The sequence below is a fragment of the Apodemus sylvaticus genome, chromosome 10 (genome assembly GCF_947179515.1).
Source record: "Apodemus sylvaticus chromosome 10, mApoSyl1.1, whole genome shotgun sequence".
Lineage (NCBI taxonomy): Eukaryota > Metazoa > Chordata > Mammalia > Rodentia > Muridae > Apodemus > Apodemus sylvaticus.
Genome location: NC_067481.1, coordinates 43,622,768 through 43,642,396, shown reverse-complemented (window position 1 = coordinate 43,642,396; position 19,629 = coordinate 43,622,768). Strand labels below are relative to the sequence as shown.

Sequence of the window (19,629 nt, the reverse complement as noted above, 5' to 3'; positions counted from 1 at the left end):
ATGACCTTTGGAAGAGCAGTCAGTGCTCTTACCCACTGAGCCATCTCTCCAGCCCCTAGACAGGGTTTCTTTGTGTAGCCTTTGTGCTGAAATTAAAGACAAGCACCAGCACAGCCAGCTGAGTGTTATTTCTTAGGTGAACTGACCAATTAGGTGATGGAATTCTTTTTTTTTTTTTTTTTTTTTTTTTTTTTGGATTTGTTTTTTTCCAGACAGGGTTTCTCTGTGTAGCCCTGGCTGTCCTGGAACTCACTCTCACTCTGTAGACCAGGCTGGCCTTGAACTCAGAAATCTGCTTGCCTCTGCCTCCCAAGTGCTGGGATTAAAGGCGTGTGCCACCACTGCCCAGCTGTTTATCTGCTTTCTATATAAATTTGTCTGTTCTGGACAGTTCATAAAATATTGTGTGCTTTAATGTGGAAGCCTGTTACCACAGAGCGGCAACCCCACACTTCCATGAGATCAGTTACCCCTTTTACCAGTGTATCCATGCTTCACTTGCTATCCACACATCAGGAGCCGCTTGAGTTATCTGGACAGCTGAGGCAGGATCAACAGTGCTTGTGTGGAAGCATCCTTATTTTGCTCAATAATGGCATCATAGTATAAGAATAATAATTCTGGCAATTTGAATACACAAGAGAAAAGTAGTAGAAAGGTGAAAATTCTTCAATTAATCCGGAAAGAAGCTGGACATGGTGGTGTATGCCTTTAAGCACTTCAGTCAGGTATCTTTGAGTTTGAGGCCAGCCTGGTCTGCAGAGTGAATCCCAGGACTGCCAGGGCTACACACTGAGATAGCTTGTCTCCAAGAAAGAAAGGAAGGGAGAGAGAGAGAGAGAGAGAGAGAGAGAGAGAGAGAGAGAGAGAGCAAGCAGGCTATATGCTGAAATTATAAAACTCTGTACTAAGAATCTTTTATCTATGAGATTATGAAGAAAAAGGAAAATCCTTCATTATCACTGTTACACCTCTATAAAAGTTGTAGACATAGTGTGTGTGTTATTAGGTATGTGTATATGTGAAAACAACTTAGCTTCAAATTCTTTTAGGCTTAGGCATTCACTGGGATTTTTAGGATTTCTTAAGAGTAATGAAAAATGCTATTTTAAAGTGTTTTTTTTTTCTTTGTATTTTTGTTTTAGGACTCTGTAATACTAATAGATTCAAGTCCAACTTCTATAAAACAACCAGAGAAAAATCAGAAGAAACTTCAGAATTTGAATGATGTACTAGGGAAAAAACCTAACAAGTCTTCTAAAAATGTCCCTGGTAATTGGATTTAATACTGTTTTATGAATAGTAGAATATTTGGGGGTAATCAAGTCTGAATATTCTGGTGTTTTATCCCATAAATCATAAATTTTAGGTGTTTATTTGTTTTGTTTTCTTTGAGACAGGCTTGCACTATGTATTCCTTGCCTGGAACTGGCTACAGAGATCTGCCTGTCTCTGCCTGTGAAGTGCTGAAATTAAAGGCATGTACCTTCATGCCTAGCTTTGGTTTGGTTTGGTATTGCTTTTTTTTTGGTTGGTTGATTTTTTTTGTTGTTGTTGTTGTTGTTGTTGTTGTTTTTTATATTTTTGAGACAGTTTCTCTGTATAGCCCTGGCTGTTCTGGAACTCAATCTGTAGACCAGGCTGGCCTGGAACTCAGAGATCTGCCTGCTTCTGTGCTCTCAGTTTTATTTTTTGGGACAGGATGTCCTATCACACCAGGCTAGCTACTCTATAATTGAGGCTGGCCTTGAACACCTCAACTCCCTGCCTCTACCTTCAAGTGCTGGGATTATAGGTCTCTGCCACCTTACCTGTCTAATTATTTCCATTTTTGATAAGTAAAATTTTGATCAAGTTTCTTAAAGAAAAATTGAGCATCTTCTTTACTTTTAAGTTTTTTGGGAACATACTTTAAATTAGTGTGTTTCTGTGTGGGTAGACTCAGCAGCTTCACACTTGGCTTTCAAATTTTTCTGTGTTCATTAAACATTTCTTTATTTAATAATCGGTTGATTTTTATGATCCCATATAAGGGTGCAAGACAGTTTCAGGTGTGGGTCTTCACCTACCACTTTGTAGCTTATGAGCTTCAGGGATGAAACCCAGGTTGTCTGTCAGGCTTTGCCCACCGAGTCCTCTACAGTCCCCGGGTTTTGTTTTTAAGTATTTATTTATGTATTTATGTATTTATTTATTTAAAAAGATTTATTCATTTATTATATGTAAGTACACTATAGCTGTCTTTAGACACACCAGAAGAGGGCATCAGATCTCATTACACGTGGCTGTGAGCCACCATGTGGTTGCTGGGATTTGAATTCAGGACCTTCGGAAGAATAGTGAGTGCTCTTAACCACTGAGCCATCTCTCCAACCCAAGTATTTATTTATTGATCCAGGTCTCCCCTGAACTACTCCAGCTCTCCTGGAACTCACTATGTAGACTGCAAATGCTGGGATTAAAGATGTGCTCCACCCTGCCTAGCTTATTGTATTTTTATCACACGTGATGATTTATGTGTTTGCCCAGGAGGCCAGAAGAGGACTTCATTCCCTGGAGCTGCAGGATCTTGTGAGCCTTCCAATGTGGGTGTTGGTAACCAAACTCAGGACCTCTGGAAGAGCTCTGTGCACTCTTAACCATTGAGCCTGCTCTTCAGCCCGTTTTGTTTACTTTTAACATTAAACATTTAAAATCTTTAGTTATTTCTCTAGACATTCTGAGAAAAAAAATTTTTTTCTTTTGGTTTTCCGAGACCAGGTTTCTCTGTGTAGCCCTAGCTGTGCTGGAACTCACTTGTAGACCAGGCTGGCCTTGAATTCAGAAAACCACCTGCCTCTGCCTCCCAAGTGCTGGGATTAAAGGTATGCATCACCACTGCCTGGCCTAAGAAAAATTTTGAGCTGTGCATTATAGGATTCTGTAGTTAAAATGAAGGTTTCCCAGGGGATTTGAATATAAGAAGTTGATGAAATATATTACATAGCATTTTTATAATTAAGTTAGATTTCTAAAAACTTTAAACGATAACTTTGAAAACAACTGAAGGTAAGTGGAGATGGTAAACATTTAATACTAACCCACATATTGATTTTTTTCAAGGAAAAATGAAAATTGCTCCTTTATTTCTTGCCAAAAAGACTAAAAGAACAGCAGTTCCTGTCTTTGATTTGGATGAAAGCAGGTCAGTCCAATACAGATATTTAAACGTTGAATATTTTATGGAATACAAATTGTATTTACTTGTTTAATTAGATGTCAATGGCCATTTGAAATCCCTTTTTTCCATGTGCGTGCGTGCGTGTGTGTGTGTGTGTGTGTGTGTGTTGTGTATGCCTCTTTGTGGTGTCTGTGCTTACATGTGTTTGTATACTTGTGTGCAGCTGCTCATGCATAGGTAAATGGAGGCCAGGGGTAACTACATTGCCCAGCTGTGGGTATTGTGGGTACTGGCATCCCATGTCCAGTATCTGCATTTGCAGGCAGATAGTGTACTCACTGAGTCATCTTCCCAGCCCTTTGAGGACATTTAAAAATACTGCTTATAATGCTTATACTGCTGTTGAAGGTCTTTGATTTCTGTAAAGGCTTTTTGGCTGTTTCACGTAAAATAATAGAATAATTAGAAAAAAGAAACACCCTAAAGAATCACGTTTTGTTCATTACTCTTTTTGTTGTTGTTGTTGTTGTTTGTTTGTTTGTTTTGTTTTGTTTTTTGGATTTGGTTTTTTCGAGACAGGGTTTCTCTGTATAGCCCTGGCTATCCTGGAACTCACTTTGTAGACCAGGCTGGCCTCGAACTCAGAAATCCGCCTGCCTCTGCCTCCCAGAGTGCTGGGATTACAGGCGTGCGCCGCCACCACCCGGCTTTGTTCATTACTCTTATTCAATAAATATTTCAGTGACCAGGTACTATTTTGGCACTATGAATCCTAAGGGAAGCACAGTGCCTATCACCATGAGTATATAATTAAACATTAACTGGCTTAACATGAAAATTTGACATTGTACTAAGGAAGGGCACAAGATTTTTTTATTAGTTTATGTTTAACGAGATTTTTGTCTGGTCAGTTTACCTGAACTCTGAAGGAAAGCAGCAGCTCATGGGAGAGGGGGTGGGGGAGGGTGTCGGACTGGGAGTATTCTCACTAAAGACAGGAAGGACACGAGTGTGACTTGAGTACCAGGGCCAAAGAGGGATGTGAGACTAACTGGAGAGATGGGCACCAGCCAATGGAACACCATCAATGCCAGACATGAGTGTGCACATAAACAAAGTTTAATGTGCCTACTAGGTGAATTTAGTGTGTGTGTGTATGTGTTTCAAGACAGGGTTTTTCTGTGTAACTGAGCCCTGACTGTCCTGGACTCTCTTTGTAGAACTCAGAAAGTTCTGCCTCAGCCTCCTGAGTGTTGTGATTAAAGGTATGTGACACCACACCTGACTACTAGTTGAATCTCATGACTGCATAAAGAGCAGGATACAGGTTGTTAGAGCATCCTTTCTAACATACATGAAGCCCCAAGTTTAATTTCTAGCACTGCATTGATTGAGGCGGGAGGATCAGAGATTCAGGGCTATCATCTTCAGCTATATTGGGAATTTGAGGCCAACCAGGATACATAAGACCAAGACCCTGTTTATTGTTTCTTTGTTTCTTTGTTTAAAAAGAGTGCAGTGAAAAAGAAGTTAAAGTAGATGTAGGAGTTCTGGTGTGAGATACTAGAAATGAGAGCTAGGGTGTTGGAAATGATACATGAAAGATTTTAGTAGATAAATCTGCTACTGTTTTAGTTTTTTATCTTTTGTTAGTTTTTTGTTCTGTTACATACTGACTACCCAGGAATGGTAAGCTCAGAAAGCATGTGGCTTTGGATTCTATATAGTTTCATAAGACAGAGCCTCCAGTCTATTATAAGTCTAGAATTTCACATATATTTTATATGTATATATTTTATTGTGCCTGATTGCTTTTGCTTAACACACACACGCACACACACATACACATCTCCCTCCCTCCCTCTTTAAGAGGTGCATCACACATTTCTATATGCTGCCCAGTCTGACTTCCAATCTCTGGGTTCAAGCAAACCTCATGCCTCAACCTTCTGAGTAGCTGGACTGTTGGTGCATGGCAGCACAGTGGGCTGTTCCCACTAGACACAGAGTTGGGGCCATATGTACCCAGGTAAGGAAACAGTTTGAGCTTAACAAATGTTGTAATCAACTCTATAATAAAGATATAGGTCATTTTCATGATTCTCAAAGTTTTATTTGGCTCATCGCAGCTAACCCTACCCTTGAGTTCACTACATAGTTCAGACCTACAGACCTTCTGGCTTTATTCTCAAATGCTGGGATCTCAGCTTTTTTTTAAAAGCTGTTGTTTTGTGGTTTATTTGTGTTTTTGTGTGTGTACTTTTAAAAAGATTATCATTGTTGGGGGGGTACACATGTAAAAGTCGGAGTACAGCTTTGTGAAGTAGGTCCTCTCCGACCTTTACGTATAGAGTTCCAGGGATTGAATTTAGGTTGCCAGGCTTGCATGACAAGTACTTTACTTTCTGAGCCATCTTGCCAGATGTGATTTGTTTGTTTTATTGAGACATATTTTTATGTAGCACAGGCTGGCTTTGAACTCACTATGTAGCCAAAGATGTCCTTGAACTCCTGATTCTCTTGCCTCTTCCAGAGTGTTAAAGTTGCAGATATGTATCACCACACACAGCTGTTTAATAAAGCTTTCCCTATGAATGACCTAGGTCGGGGGGGGGGGGGGGGTGTTGTAGCAAGTGAAAACAGCTGCTTACCCTGCTTCCTTATAAGTCAGTCCCTAACTGAACACACCTTCTAGTCATACCCTCTATAGACTAGCCTGTTCTCTAAGGACCGGTGGCTCCATCTTATGAAACTGTATAGAATCCAAGAGCCACATGCTGTCTGAGCTTACCATTCCCGGGTAATCAGGACTTTAGGTTTGCAGTAGATAAACTGAGGAAGCATTGGCCTACACACATCCAAAGCTATCTGCAGGTGTGCAGTATGTATAAGATAGAACATGCTCAGTGCATATTCATAGTTTGTACCACTTCCCTTACTCAGCCACATCTCCCCTTACATCTTTACCTTTATATCTTCCCTATTCCTCCACTAGTAGTAGAAATACATGCCTCCTATTTTCTGAATCTTTTTGTATTGGGTTGCTTTTTGTTTTTTTGTTTTGTTTTGTTTTTGTTTTTTTGAGACAGGGTTTCTCTGTGTAGCCCTGGCTGTCTTGGAACTAAATCTGTAGACAAGGCTGGCCTCAAACTCAGAGATCTGTCTGCCTCTGCCTCCCAAGCACTGGGATTAAAGGCATGGGCTACACTGCCTGGCTGTTTGATTTTTTTTTTTTTTTTTTTGGTTTTTTGGATTTTGGTTTTTCCGAGACAGGTATAACCCTTGCTGTCCTGGAACTCACTCTGTAGACCAGGCTGGCCTCAAACTAAGAAATCCACCTCTGCCTCCCAGAGTGCTGGGATTACAGGTGTGCGCCACCACGCTCGGCTCAGCTAAGACAGTTTTGTTTGTTTGTTCAGTGTATAGATATTTCTCTTTAGTTAATATATGAACATGAGTAGTTAAGCAAAGAATTTTACCAGCTATTTATTGGGTGTACTTAATTTTGAAGAGTTTTTTTAGACTTCATTTTTACTGTGTGTGTGTGTCTGTCTGTACAGGTGTATGGCTATGTTGGCATGATCAAAGGAAAATTGTGAATTGATCCTTTTATTTGAGAATGGAACTCGGGTGGTGGTGCGCCACCACTGCCCAGCTAAGATAACATTTTCAAATGTTTATTTTCTGGATAGTTCGTTCTCTAATTTTTTTGCATTTCCTATTTACTTATTCGTGGGTGTGGGTGTGTGTAGGGTAGAGAGTTGGGTTTTCCTATTCCCATGTTAGTCCTGGAGACTGAACTCAGATTCTTAGTCTTGGTAACAACAAGTCCCTTTATCTACTGAGTCATTTGATTGTGCTAAATAGTTTATTTTTTAATTTAATTTTACTTTATTTTAGGATATGGTATCACTGTGTAGCTCTGCTGCCCTGGAACTTACTTAGTAGACTTGGCTGGCCTCAGAGTTACAGAGGTGTACCTGCCTTTACCTCCTGAATGCTGGGATTAAGAGCAAGAGCCACCACACCTGGCTATTTTAATTATTTTTATTATATTAACTAATTAATTTACATGTGCATTCGTGCTATAGCATGCATATGGAGATTAGAAAATAGTTTGTTGGAGTTGATTCTCTCCTCCAAGCTGTGGTTCCTGGATTGAACTTGGGTTATTAACTTATTCCTTCAGTTGCTTATAACTTTTGCTTTTACTTTTCAATTTATTTTCTTCAAAGTCAAGATCCATCTGAACAAACTCAGGATTGTGATGTACAATTTAAAGCAAAGCGCGATTTTCTAATGAGTGGTTTGCCAGATTTACTGAAACGACAGATTGCAAAGAAAGCTGCTGTATTAGATGTATACAATGCAGTGAGTACGAGTTTCCAGAGGGTTGTTCATGTACAACAGAAGGATGATGGTAAGTTTGGTGTGTGTGTGTGTGTTCATTTAGACAGGGTCTCTGTGTAGCTTGGATAGCCTGGAACTCACTACATAGACCAGGCTAACCTCTGTATTTATTTTTAAGCCAGTGTCTCTTATTCTGTAGCCTAGTCTGACCTTGATTATGTATCCTGGGCCTGAAACTTAGCAGTACTTCTTCATTAGCCTCCCAGGTGCATAGGCAGGAGCCCTACCTGGCTATATATTTATGCTTTCCCTATTAGAACTAATCTGATACTATAAAGACCTTGGGATGTCCCTAGCTGATAGAATACCTGCCTGCCTGCATATGGGAGCCATGGGATTGATTCTCTGCACAAAGGAAGGGAAAAGTGAGGATAAGCCATAAGGTACTGAGTTCAATTCCCAGCAACTACATGGTGGCTCACCGCCATCTGTAATGGGATCTGATACCCTCTTCTGGTGTGTCTGAACACAGATACAGTGTACTCACATAAAATAAATAATCAAATCCAAAAGAAAAAAGGAAAAGAGTTGGAGAAATGGCTGAGTGGTTGTCTTAGGATTTTACTGCTGTGAACAGATACCATGACCAATGCAAGTATTATAAAGGACAGCATTTCATTGGGGCTGGCTTACAAATTCAGAGGTTCAGTCCGGAACCTGGCAGTGTCCAGTCTGACTATATCTTCATCTGAAGGCTGCTAGCAGAATACTGGCTTCCAGGCAGCTGGGATGAGATTTTTTTTTTGTTTGTTTGTTTGTTTGTTTTTTTTTTGTTTTTTTTTTTTTTTGGTTTTTTGTTTTTGTTTTTGTTTTTGTTTTTTTTGGTTTTATGAGACAGGGTTTCTCTGTGTAGTCCTGGCTGTCCTGGAACTCACTCTGTAGACCAGGCTGGCCTCAACTCAGAAATCCACCTGCCTCTGCCTCTCAAGTGCTAGGATTACAGGAGTGCGCCAGCACGCTCGGCTTTTTTTAAAGATTTTATTTATTTATTTTATATATATGGTGAGTCATCTCTCTGAGCCATCTCTCTAGCCCTAAGATAAGATTCTTAAAGCCCATACCCACAGTGACATACCTATTCCAACATGGCCACACCCTCTAATAGTGCCACTCCCTGGGTCAACCATATATAAACCATCACAGTGGTTAAGAGCACTTACTGCTCTTGCAGAGGACCTGGGTTCAAATCCCGGCACCCACATGGAGACTCATTACCACCTTTAACTCCAGTTCCAGATCTGTTTCTAGCATTCAGGAAGGAAAAACCTTCTGTCCTTGATTAGAACAGTACAAATGTGGTACACAAATATGCACTCAGGTTCACACACAAAAATATAATAATGCCAACACTTACTAGGTATAAACAAGAGGAACTCTGTAAATTCAAAGCCATTGTGGTCTACACAGCAAGTTCCAGGCATTATGAGACCGTCTTAAAGAAGGAAGGGAAGAAGGGTAGATAGGAGGGAGGGAGAGAGGAAGGGAGAGAAGGCTTTAAAAATAAAGGCAACAAAATAAACAACAATGATTCATTGTTGTTTTAGTTTCTCAAGACAGGGTTCTGCATAGCCCTGCCTGTCCTGGAACTTGATATTTGTATTAGGTTGGCCTCGAACTCAAAGAGATCCACCTGCTCTGCCTTCTGAGTGCTGCCTGGCAATAAATAAAAATTTAAAACATAAAAAAATGGGGTAGGTTTCTGGCTTTCTAGCATTCTGCTGTTGATTTTAACGATTACAGTATATTTTATCCTTTTTTCCCTAACCTCTGGACTCTACTGATGATGCTCCTACACACAGCAAACAGAAGGCAAAGGGATTTTTCTCTTTTCCCTCATGTCATCTTACGTCCCAGATGTAAGGGACCCTGAATGAGTATTATTCTAATGTTAAAATTTGAATTTGTCGGAAGGCTGGGTTTGAGAATCTGTAGTTCATGGCCAATCTGAGGGATGCAACAAGTGTAGTCCCAGCCTGGGCTGCAAGTGAGGCTCTGTCTAAAAAAACGAATAACATAATAACAAAGCAAACAAACCAAAACCTTAGACAGACTCTAAGTCAGAATGCTGAGTAGTACCTTGATTCTTTTTTTCTATATATCGAAGTTGATTTTAAAAGATTCAAAACTAAATGAACTTGCTGATATTTGCTCATTTTTACAAATTAAAGCCGGGCGGTGGTGGTGCACGCCTGTAATCCCAGCACTTGGGAGGCAGAGGCCAGCGGATTTCTGAGTTTGAGGCCAGCCTGGTCTACAGAGTGAGTTCCAGGACAGCCAGGGCTATACAGAGAAACCCTGTCTCGAAAAACAAACAAATAAACAAAACAAATTAAAGAGAAGATGAGGTCCCATTTGTCAATTCTTGATCTTAGAGCATAAGCTATTGGTATTCTGTTGAGGAAATTTTCCCCTGTGCCCATGTCCTCAAGGGTCTTTCCCAGTTTCTTTTCTATTAGTTTCAGTGTGTCTGGTTTTATGTAGAGGTTCTTGATCCACTTCGACTTGAACTTAGTACAAGGAGATAAGAATGGATCAATTCACATTCTTTTGCATGATGACCTCCAGTTGAACCAGCACCATTTGTTGAAAAGGCTATCATTTTCCACTGGATGGTGGTAGTTCCTTTGTCAAAGATCAAGTGACCATGATTCTGTGGGTTCATTTCCCGGTCTTCAATTCTATTCTATTGATCTACTTGCCTGTCACTATACCAATAGCATGTAGTTTTTAACACTATTGTTCTGTAGTACTGCTTGAGGTCAGGGATACTGATGGAACCTCATAAAACTACAAAGTTTCGGTAAGGCAAAGGACATTGTCAAAAGGACAAAACAGTAACCAACAAATTGGGAAAAGATGTTTACCAACACTACATCTGATAGAGGGCTTATATCCAAGATATACAAAGAACTCAAGAAGGTAGACTCCAGAGAGCCAAATATCCCCCTTTAAAAATGGGGTACAGGCCGGGTGGTGGTGGCACATGCCTGTAATCCCAGCACTCTGGGAGGCAGAGGCAGGCAGATTTCTGAGTTCAAGGCCAGCCTGGTCTACAGAGTGAGTTCTAGGACAGCCAGGGCTATACAAAGAAACCCTGTCTCGAAAAAACCAAATCCAAAAAAAAAAAAAGAGGTACAGAGCTAAACAAAGAATTTTCACCTGAGGAATATTTAATAGCTAGGAAGCACTTAAAGAAATGTTCAACATCCTTAACAATCAGGGAAATGCAAATCAAAACAACACTGAGATTTCACCTCACGTCAGTAAGAATGGTTAAGATTAAAAACTCAGGAGAAAACAGGTGCTGGTGAGGATGTGGAGAAAGAAGAACACTCCTCCACTGCTGGTGGGGTTGCAAGCTGGTACTACCACTCTGGAAATCAGTCTGGCAGTTCCTCAGAAAACTGTGAATGATACTTCTGGAGGATCCTGCTATACCACTCCTGGGCATATACCTAGAGGATTCCCCAGCATGTAATAAGGATATGTGTTCCACTATGTTCATAGCAGCCCTAGTTATAATAGCCAGAAGCTGGAAAGAACCAGATGTCCCTCAAAGGAGGAATGGATACAGAAAATGTAGTATATATACACAATGGAGTACTATTCAGCCATTAGAAACAATGAATTCATGAAATTCTTAGACAAATGGATGGAACTGGAGAACATCATCCTAAGTGAGGTAACAGTCTCAAAAGAACACTCATGGTATGCACTCACTGATAAACAGATATTAGCCTAGAAGCTTGAAATACCCAAGACACAATTCACATATCACATGATGCCCAAGAAGAAGGATGGAGTGGCCCCTGGTCCTGGAAAGGCTCAATGCAGCAGTGTAGGGGAATACCAGGACAGGGAATTGGGAAGGGGTGGATTAGGGAACAGGGGGAGGAAAGAGGGCTTATGGGGGGGATCCAGGAAAGAGAAAAATCACTTGAAATGTAAATAAAGAATATTTCGAATAAAAAAAAAAAAGAATCAGAGAATGCTGTTTAGGTAGGTGTACATGGATATTCCTGAGACATTTTCTATTATACAGATCTTAATAAATATTTGATAAATGAAAAAAAAAGAGAAGATGAGGAAATTTTTATCAGTTGTTTTTGGCAGGGTTCTTACTATGAAACCTAGACAAGCCTTGTGGTCTCAGTCCTTTCTTGCCTCTTGAATGTTGTGTCATATGAGTATGGGCGAGCCGTGATGTGGGCGAGCTGTGATGCGGGCGAGCCGTGATGCGGGCGAGCCGTGATGCGGGCGAGCCGTGATGTGATCAGGCTGGATCACTTGGATGTTTGGTATTTTTGTCTTAACCATATAGCTGCTTTGGTTTGTTTGCTAGTGCTGGGAATTGAACTCGGGGGTCTTTTACAAACTAAGGATTGTTAGACCTTTTAATGTTTGTGTGTTTGATATTTAGTAAGTAGATAACTTTAATAAATGTTTAACTTAGTGTGCTCTGTTTTTCTATAGAATATTGGTTATGGCATTTGAAGCCACCTTCTTGTCCTCTGTTAACCGAATTTAAAGAATTAAATACTAAAGTAACAGATCTCTCAGAATGTGTTGTTGCTTTCGGTGAATTTTCAACCTTGAATCCAAATCCAAGAAGTAATCCTGCTGCTGTGGTAAGTACTAGATAAATGATTCATGATTCCATAAGTGAGACTTTCCTTGCTTTCATAAGAAGTCACTGACTGTCAGCTGTTTAGGCTAGAGGTCCTGCTAGTCTCTAGTTTTAAAAACAAGTGTAACTGAAATACATATTCTCAGCTTGGGGATGGGGGTGGCACACACTTTTAATTCCAGCAGAGGCAAACAGATCTCTTGAGCTTAAGGCCAGCCTGATCTATGGAGTGAGTTCCAGGATACCCATGGCTATACAAAGGCACCCTGGAGCCTGGAGAGGAGGCGGGGAGGGGAAGGGAGAGGGGAAGGGGAGGGAGGGAGAGAGAGAGAGAGAAGGAGGGAGGGATCGAGGGAGAGAGAGAGAGAAAATTGAAAATTAAAAGCTATATATTTTTAATTTGATATTTATGTATGTATGTATATCCCTAAATGCATGTATGCGTGTGTATGTGCACCTGCCCACAGAGGCCAGAAGAGCATGTGCGATGCCTTAGAACAGAAGAACAGAAGTTACAGGTAGTTGTGAGCCACCTGTGGCAGTGGATGATACAAGCTTGTTATTGTACATTTTTTTCTCCATTGCAGATGATGAGGACAAGGAAGAATTTTACTAAAGAAGTAAGAAATCTCTTACTGGAGGAAATAAAGTGGTCAAATCCAGAATTTTCTTTGGAAAAATATTTTCCCTTGCTTCTAAAAAAACAAATTGAGTACCAGGTACTTCGTGAGGGTCATGGTAAACAAGGTTAGTAACAATCATTGTCATTTATATCTACCTTTGAATTTTGAAAAGATGAAAACAAGCCTTTCACTCTAAGATGGATAGCACAGAGAGAACCGTGCTGCCAGTTGGCAAGAGAGATTGTTTAGGGGAGTGCAATGCTGTGGTTGGTCCTGCCAGCTTCCAAGGATCTCAACCCAGGCAGATCTAGCCCTGTTACAATGCTAATCATTCATTAGTAACACATTAAATGAGGTTATTGCAACTCATATATATAAAAGACATTCTACATATTAAGCTTTCCAGGTGATGTAATATTTGATTCGTTACTTTTCATGTTTATGTTGTACAACTGTAGGATATTTGGAAGAGATAGGAAGATTATTGGGTATTGATTGTTTTTGTTGATAATTAAGCACATCCATTTTTCTGATTCCCAAAACAGCAAATCCACAACTACAGCCTGATGTCAGTCAAAAAGAAACCAAAAGGAAACAAATGGAAACAGGAAATCACAAGTCAAAAAGAAAGAGATCAAATGAATATTCAGTGAGCCCAGAAAAGATAAAGGGGAAGTCAAAAGATCTTGACAAAACAATCAGCTCTTCTTGTATAAATCTAGATCCTCCCAAAGGTATATTTCTAACTCTCAGGAAAGAACTGAACTGGTTAATGTAAAGTTGAGACAAACAGTAGATGATGATATTCTGATAGTGGATGATGACAACACTGTCCTTTCCTGGCAAATTGGATTTTTTTCCTCTCTTATCTTCGAATTCTTGATTTTTTTTTTTTTTTAACCTTTCCATCTTCCCTGCTTCCCTCCATTTTGAGATAGTCTTATGTAGCCCAGGCTGATCTCAAACAAAGATAACCTTTGAGCTTCCTGCCTTCACCTACCAAGTGCCAGGATTGTAAGCATGTATTACCATGCCATGTTTATGCATGGTGCTGGAGACTGAACCCAGTGTCTGTGTGCATGCTAGGCAAATATTCTGCCTACTAAGGCACATGGTGAATGCCTAACTTTTCATTCTCTCTTGCCCCTCCCTCCCCTTTTTTTGGATTTTTTTTTTTTTTTTTGGTTTTTTTTTTTTGGTTTTTTTCAAGACAGGGTTTCTCTGTATAGCCCTGACTGTCCTGGAACCCACTCTGTAGACCAGGCTGGCCTCGAACTCAGAAATCTGCCTGCCTCTGCCTCCGCCTCCCAGAGTGCTGGGATTACAGGTGTGGGGCACTACTGCCCGGCTGCCCCTTTTAAACTACACTCTTCTGATGTTGCCGGGGGATGGCCTTGAACTTGGTCTTCTGTCTCAGCTTCTCAGCTTTGCTGGCTCACAGAGAGCCATATTAACCCGCTGGTGTTAGATGTGTAGTTTTATTCTGTACTTATATAAATATATCTGCTTTTTTGTTTTAGACACAGGTCCTGCTGTGTATCCCTGACTGGCCTTGAACTCATGAGTATTAGGATTGTTAGCCTTGTCTACGCATTCCTCCTGCATTGGCCTTGTCTTGTAGACAGAGATCAGTCAGAGCTGATGGTGCAGGCCTCCCAGGAAGCTCTCAGGAGGATCTGGTTTAAGATCTACCTGCAGCGGTGTAGCACGCATGCCTTCAGTCGCATGGGGCCGAGGCAGAGGCAGAGGCAGAGGCAGAGGCAGAGGCAGAGGCAGAGGCAGAGGCAGAGGCAGGTGGATCTCTGAGTTTGAGACCAGCCTGGTCTATAGAGCCACTTCTAGGACAGCCAGGGCTACACAGAGAAACTTTCTCTTAAAAAATAAAGGGCATATTGAGTTGAGTTGAAGACCTGTTGCTGGGGTTACTGGTAGAACACTAGCTCTGGGTTCAATGTCCAGCAAGCACTACCAAAAAAAAAAAAAGCTGGGAATCATATTTATATTGTTTTTCTGTATATTACTATTTAGTATATATGTGTACACACACAAACACACCTTGTCTAAAGAATTCTATTGAGTTGATTTTTTTCACTTTTTGTTTGTTTTGTTTCTTGAGACAGGGTTTCTCTCTGTGTAGTACTGGCTGTTCTAGAATTTACTCTGTAGACAAAGCTAATCTCAAATTCAGATATCTGCCTGCTTCTGCCTCCTGAGTACCAGGCCAGGCTCTATTGAGTGGATTTGATTCATCTATTTTATATAAGGTTTATGAAATGTTTTAATATTTGATATGGCATGTCACCTATCATTTTCTTAAAAAAATTTTAGCGTATTTTATCTGTATGGGATATGGGTGGTGCTGGCAAATACCAGAAGGGGGCATTAGGTCTCCTGGCATTGGAGTTAGAGACGGTTGTGTGCAGCCATGTGTGTGCTGAGAACAAACCTGGGTCCTCTGGAAAAGCAGCCAGTGCTCGTAACTTTGGGATAGTTTTACCAAATGTCTTCCTTGAATATATTTTCAGTTTCCTTACCTGTATAAATCCCATTCAGATTTTGATTTTGTTTGGCTGGTATGTGGGTTTAGAGAGAGTTGGCATCTTGGCAGTCTTTGGTAGAGGTGTATTCATTGTCTCTACCCAGATTGGCATCGTATATCAGAACTTGATTCTTTAGCTTATTTGTTTCTGGCTATTTTTAGCTTATTTGTTTCCTGGTTCCTATTATTAAACATAGTAATTTAAAATATAGTTATTAAAAGTTGTAATGCAGCTAGAGAACATCATACTAAGTGAGGTAACCCTGACTCAAAAGGTGAATCATGGTATGCACTCACTAATAAGTGGTTATTAACCTAGAAAACTGGAATACCCAAAACATAATCCACACATCAAATGAGGTACAAGAAGAAAGGAGGAGTGGCCCCTGGTTCTGGAAAGACTCAGTGAAACAGTATTCGGCAAAACCAGAACGGGGAAGTGGGAAGGGGTGGGTGAGAGGACAGGGGAAGAGAAGGGGGCTTACGGGACTTTCGGGGAGTGGGGGGGCTAGAAAAGGGGAAATCATTTGAAATGTAAATAAATTATATCGAATAAAAAAATTAAAAAAAAAGTTGTAATGCATACATGTTACTCTTTTTTTTTTAAAGAATTATTTATTTTATTTATTTATGTACGTAAGTACACTGTAGGTGTCTTCAGACACACCAGAAGAGGGCATCTGATCCATTACAGATGGTTGTGAGCCACCATGTGGTTGCTGGGATTTGAACTCAAGATCTCTAGAAAAGCAGTCAGTGCGCTTTGTGTGTGTGTGTGTGTGTGTGTGTTTTCTTTTTTTTTTTTTTTTTTTGGATTTGGTTTTTTCGAGATAGGGTTTCTCTGTGTAGTCCTGGCTGTCCTGGAACTCACTCTGTAACCAGGCTGGCCTCGAACTCAGAAATACACCTGGCTCTGCCTTCCAAGTGCTGGGATTAAAGGCGTGCACTACTGCAGCCACCACCACCTGGTTGCAGTCAGTGCTCTTAACTGCTGAGCCATCTCTCCAGTCCCCATTACTTGGTATTTATAATAGTTTTTAATTTTTATTTATTTTTTAAGACCGGCTCACTGTGTAGCATGGCATGGCCTGGAATTCACTAGGTAGACCAGATTGGCCTCATAGTCAAAGACCTACATGTCTTTGCCTCCCAGGTGCTGAAATTAAAGGTGTGTGATTGGTTTTTGTTTTTGTTTAAGGTAATTGAGTTTGGTGTGATAAATTTTAAATGAAAAGTTTTAAAAAACATTTTTGCATTTTATAAATGAAAATCTTTCTATTCATGTCTTTTATTGCATCTATAATAATGTAAATGTCTAAGAATGTTTGCTTATGTCAAGGAATGTATAATATCTTAATGTGGTTATTTATTTTTTCCTTAGATTCTGGAACTGAAGACATGCTTTGGACAGAAAAGTACCAGCCTCAGAACGCGAAAGAACTCATAGGCAATGAGTTAGCTGTCGAAAAGTTACATAGGTCAGGAGAATCTGTAAAGGAATTAAGGAATAGTGCATGAATTTAGCTTTGCTATTTGGACTAAAATTTAGGCACTACAAAGTAGTATAACATGTAAGGTGTTTTTGGAAAATAATTTCAAGTAAAACCTTTCTCCCTATTTCTATTTTCATTGTAATTTTTATTTATTTATTCATTCATTCATTCATTTTGGTTTTTCAAGACAGGGTTTCACTATGTAGCTCTGGATGTCCTAGAACTTACTCTGTAGACCAGGCTGGCCTTTAGCTCAGAGATTTGCCTGCCTCTGTTCTCCCATTGCTGGAATTAAAGGTATGAGCCAGCTACCACCACCTGGCTTCTTTTTATTTCTATTCACCCGAGCTTGCACTATTGAAACTCATAAAACTGTCAGATAAGATTATATCTGCTGGTCATGGGGCACCTGTAATCCTAGTAATCTAGAGACAGAGGCAGGAAGACCAGGAGTTAAATGCCAGTTTGAACTACAAAGTTTAAGGCTAGCCTGGGCTATTTGATACTCTTATCTCAAAACAGCAATCATATGCACATATTCTCTGTCTCCCTTTTTTATTTTTAGGTTTTTGAGATAGGATTTCTTTTTTATTTTTTTAAAGATTTATTTATTTATTTTCTATATATGAATACACTGTAGCTGTACAGATGGTTGTGAGTTACCATGTGGTTGCTGGGAATTGAACTCAGAACCTCTGGAAGAGCAGTCAGTGCTCTAACCACTGAACCATCTCACCAGCCCCAAGATAGGTTTTTTTGTTTGTTTGTCTGTTTTTTGTTGTTGTTGTTTTTCGAGACAGGGTTTCTCTGTATAGCCCTGGCTGTTCTGGAACTCACTCTGTAGACCAGGCTGGCCTCAAACTCAGAAATCCGACTGCCTCTGCCTCCCAAGTGCTCGGATTAAAGGTGTGTATCACCACCACCCAGCAGGTTTTCTTTTTGTAGCCTTTTGTTGTCCTAGAACTAGCTCTGTAGACTGGGCTGGCCTCAAAATCACAAAATTGCCTTTCCAGGACTAGGTGTCATGATATACTGTAATCCTAGTACATGGCAGGCTGGGTGAAGAGAATACTGTGAATTCAAGGTCAGTCCTGGCAACATAGTCAAACCCTGTCTCAAAAAATTAAGTCAGGAGGGATCATTATGGGGACTGGAGGGGGTGGCCCTTAAGGGTGCCTGACAGCCTGAATTCCTTCCCTGAACCTACATGGTAGAAGGTGGTAGCCAGCTCCTCAGTGTTTGTCTCTGACTTCCTCAACCACACACACTCACAAATATACTGTGATCCTCCTGAGTTTTGGAACTGCAGTGTGGGTATCTTGAGTGTGCAGCACGCCTTGTTTATCTGGTGCTAGATATAGAACCCAGGAGTTATGCTTTCAGGGCAAGTGTCCTTCCAGCTGAGCTACAGCACAGTCCTATACTTTAGATTGTTTCTATTAACACATTTCTTTTATGACAGTTGGCTGAAAGACTGGAAAAGAAGAGCTGAACTGGAAGAAAGACAGAATGTGAAAGAAAAGAAGGGTGAAAAAGAGGAAGGTATTTTGAGCTAGTTTTTTTTTAATTTTTAAAATATTGAACATTTTAGAGTTAGCTTAGCTAAAATTTACATAAACTTAAAGATTAGTACATTTCATGATTGACTCTTTTTTTTTTTTAAAGATTTATTTATGCCTTATATGTAAGTACACTGTAGCTGTCTTCAGACACTTCAGAAGAGGGCATCAGATCTCATTATGGATGGTTGTGAGCCACCATGTGGTTGCTGGGAATTGAACTCAGGACCTTTGGAAGAGCAGTAAGTGCTCTTAACTGCTGAGCCATCGCTCCAGCCCGATTGACTCTTTTGCTCTTTGTGAATTCACTTTATAGTATTTATGTGCAAGAAATTTGTAGGATTTAATTGCTGTCTCATAAGGTAAAAGTGCTGTCTAAGTAGTTGATCATTTTATTTGTATTTGAATACTTTTTCAGATTTGTCGGATAGCATGGACTTTAAAGGCAGTTCAGATGATGAAGAATATCGCCTTTGCAACACTGTTCTTATAACAGGACCAACGGGAGTGGGAAAAACTGCCGCTGTGTATGCTTGTGCTCAGGAGCTCGGATTTAAGGTTAGTAGTCAGCTACAGTGAATGTTATTCTAAGAACTAAACTGAAAAATGAACTTGCCAGGGTGCCTGTAGTCCTAGCATTAAGCTAGAAGAGCATAAACCCAAGGCCAGCCTGTGTTAATGAAGCCCTGATTCAAAAAAGAGAACAAACAGGGTGACGGGAAAATTGCTTGTGGGCTGAGTTCAGATTCCCTAGCACCTTCATAAATGCTGTCAGGTAGTTCATATCTGCTACCCTGGGCTTGAGGATGCCAAGCCATGCATTTCTCGAGCCAAGTGGACTTACCAATCATGAATGCCAGGTTCACCCAAAGACTCTGTTGTTTGTTTCCTTGTTTGGTTTATTGGTTGTTTTTCTGAGACAGAGTCTCTGTAACTAGCCTGATCTAGAAATCTGCCTGCCTCTGTCTGTTTGGATGATAAGATTACAAGTGGGCATCACCATGTACATCCCCACACATGGATAAAAGGTCCCTTCTTAAAAACCACGGTGGTTGTAGATTGTCGAACACAGTGTGCAGAGAAGGAAGAAGCAGGCATGAGGGCTCACACTTATAATCCTACCAGTTGGAAAGCTGAGGATTGAGGCAGGAGAACTGCTGTACATTAGTACACAGCCTAGGCTATGGTGTGAGACTGTGTCTCAAGAAGAAAGGAAAA

General features: G+C 40.3%; 1 protein-coding gene across 2 annotated transcripts in view; it reads left to right on the top strand.

Annotated features, from left to right (window-relative positions):
- The window catches only part of Atad5 (ATPase family AAA domain containing 5), a 53,462-nt gene that overhangs the window by 10,804 nt on the left and 23,029 nt on the right, over positions 1–19,629 (top strand). Inside the window, exons 5-13 of one of the 2 annotated variants that reach the window (XM_052193962.1) lie at positions 1,146–1,272; positions 3,103–3,184; positions 7,396–7,580; positions 12,044–12,198; positions 12,785–12,944; positions 13,366–13,554; positions 16,741–16,837; positions 18,315–18,394; positions 18,830–18,969. In XM_052193962.1, coding sequence (XP_052049922.1) covers positions 1,146–1,272; positions 3,103–3,184; positions 7,396–7,580; positions 12,044–12,198; positions 12,785–12,944; positions 13,366–13,554; positions 16,741–16,837; positions 18,315–18,394; positions 18,830–18,969 — 1,215 coding nt within the window. The remainder of the gene's footprint in view (positions 1–1,145; positions 1,273–3,102; positions 3,185–7,395; positions 7,581–12,043; positions 12,199–12,784; positions 12,945–13,365; positions 13,555–16,740; positions 16,838–18,314; positions 18,395–18,829; positions 18,970–19,629) is intronic. The other variant, XM_052193963.1, reaches the window with a different exon arrangement.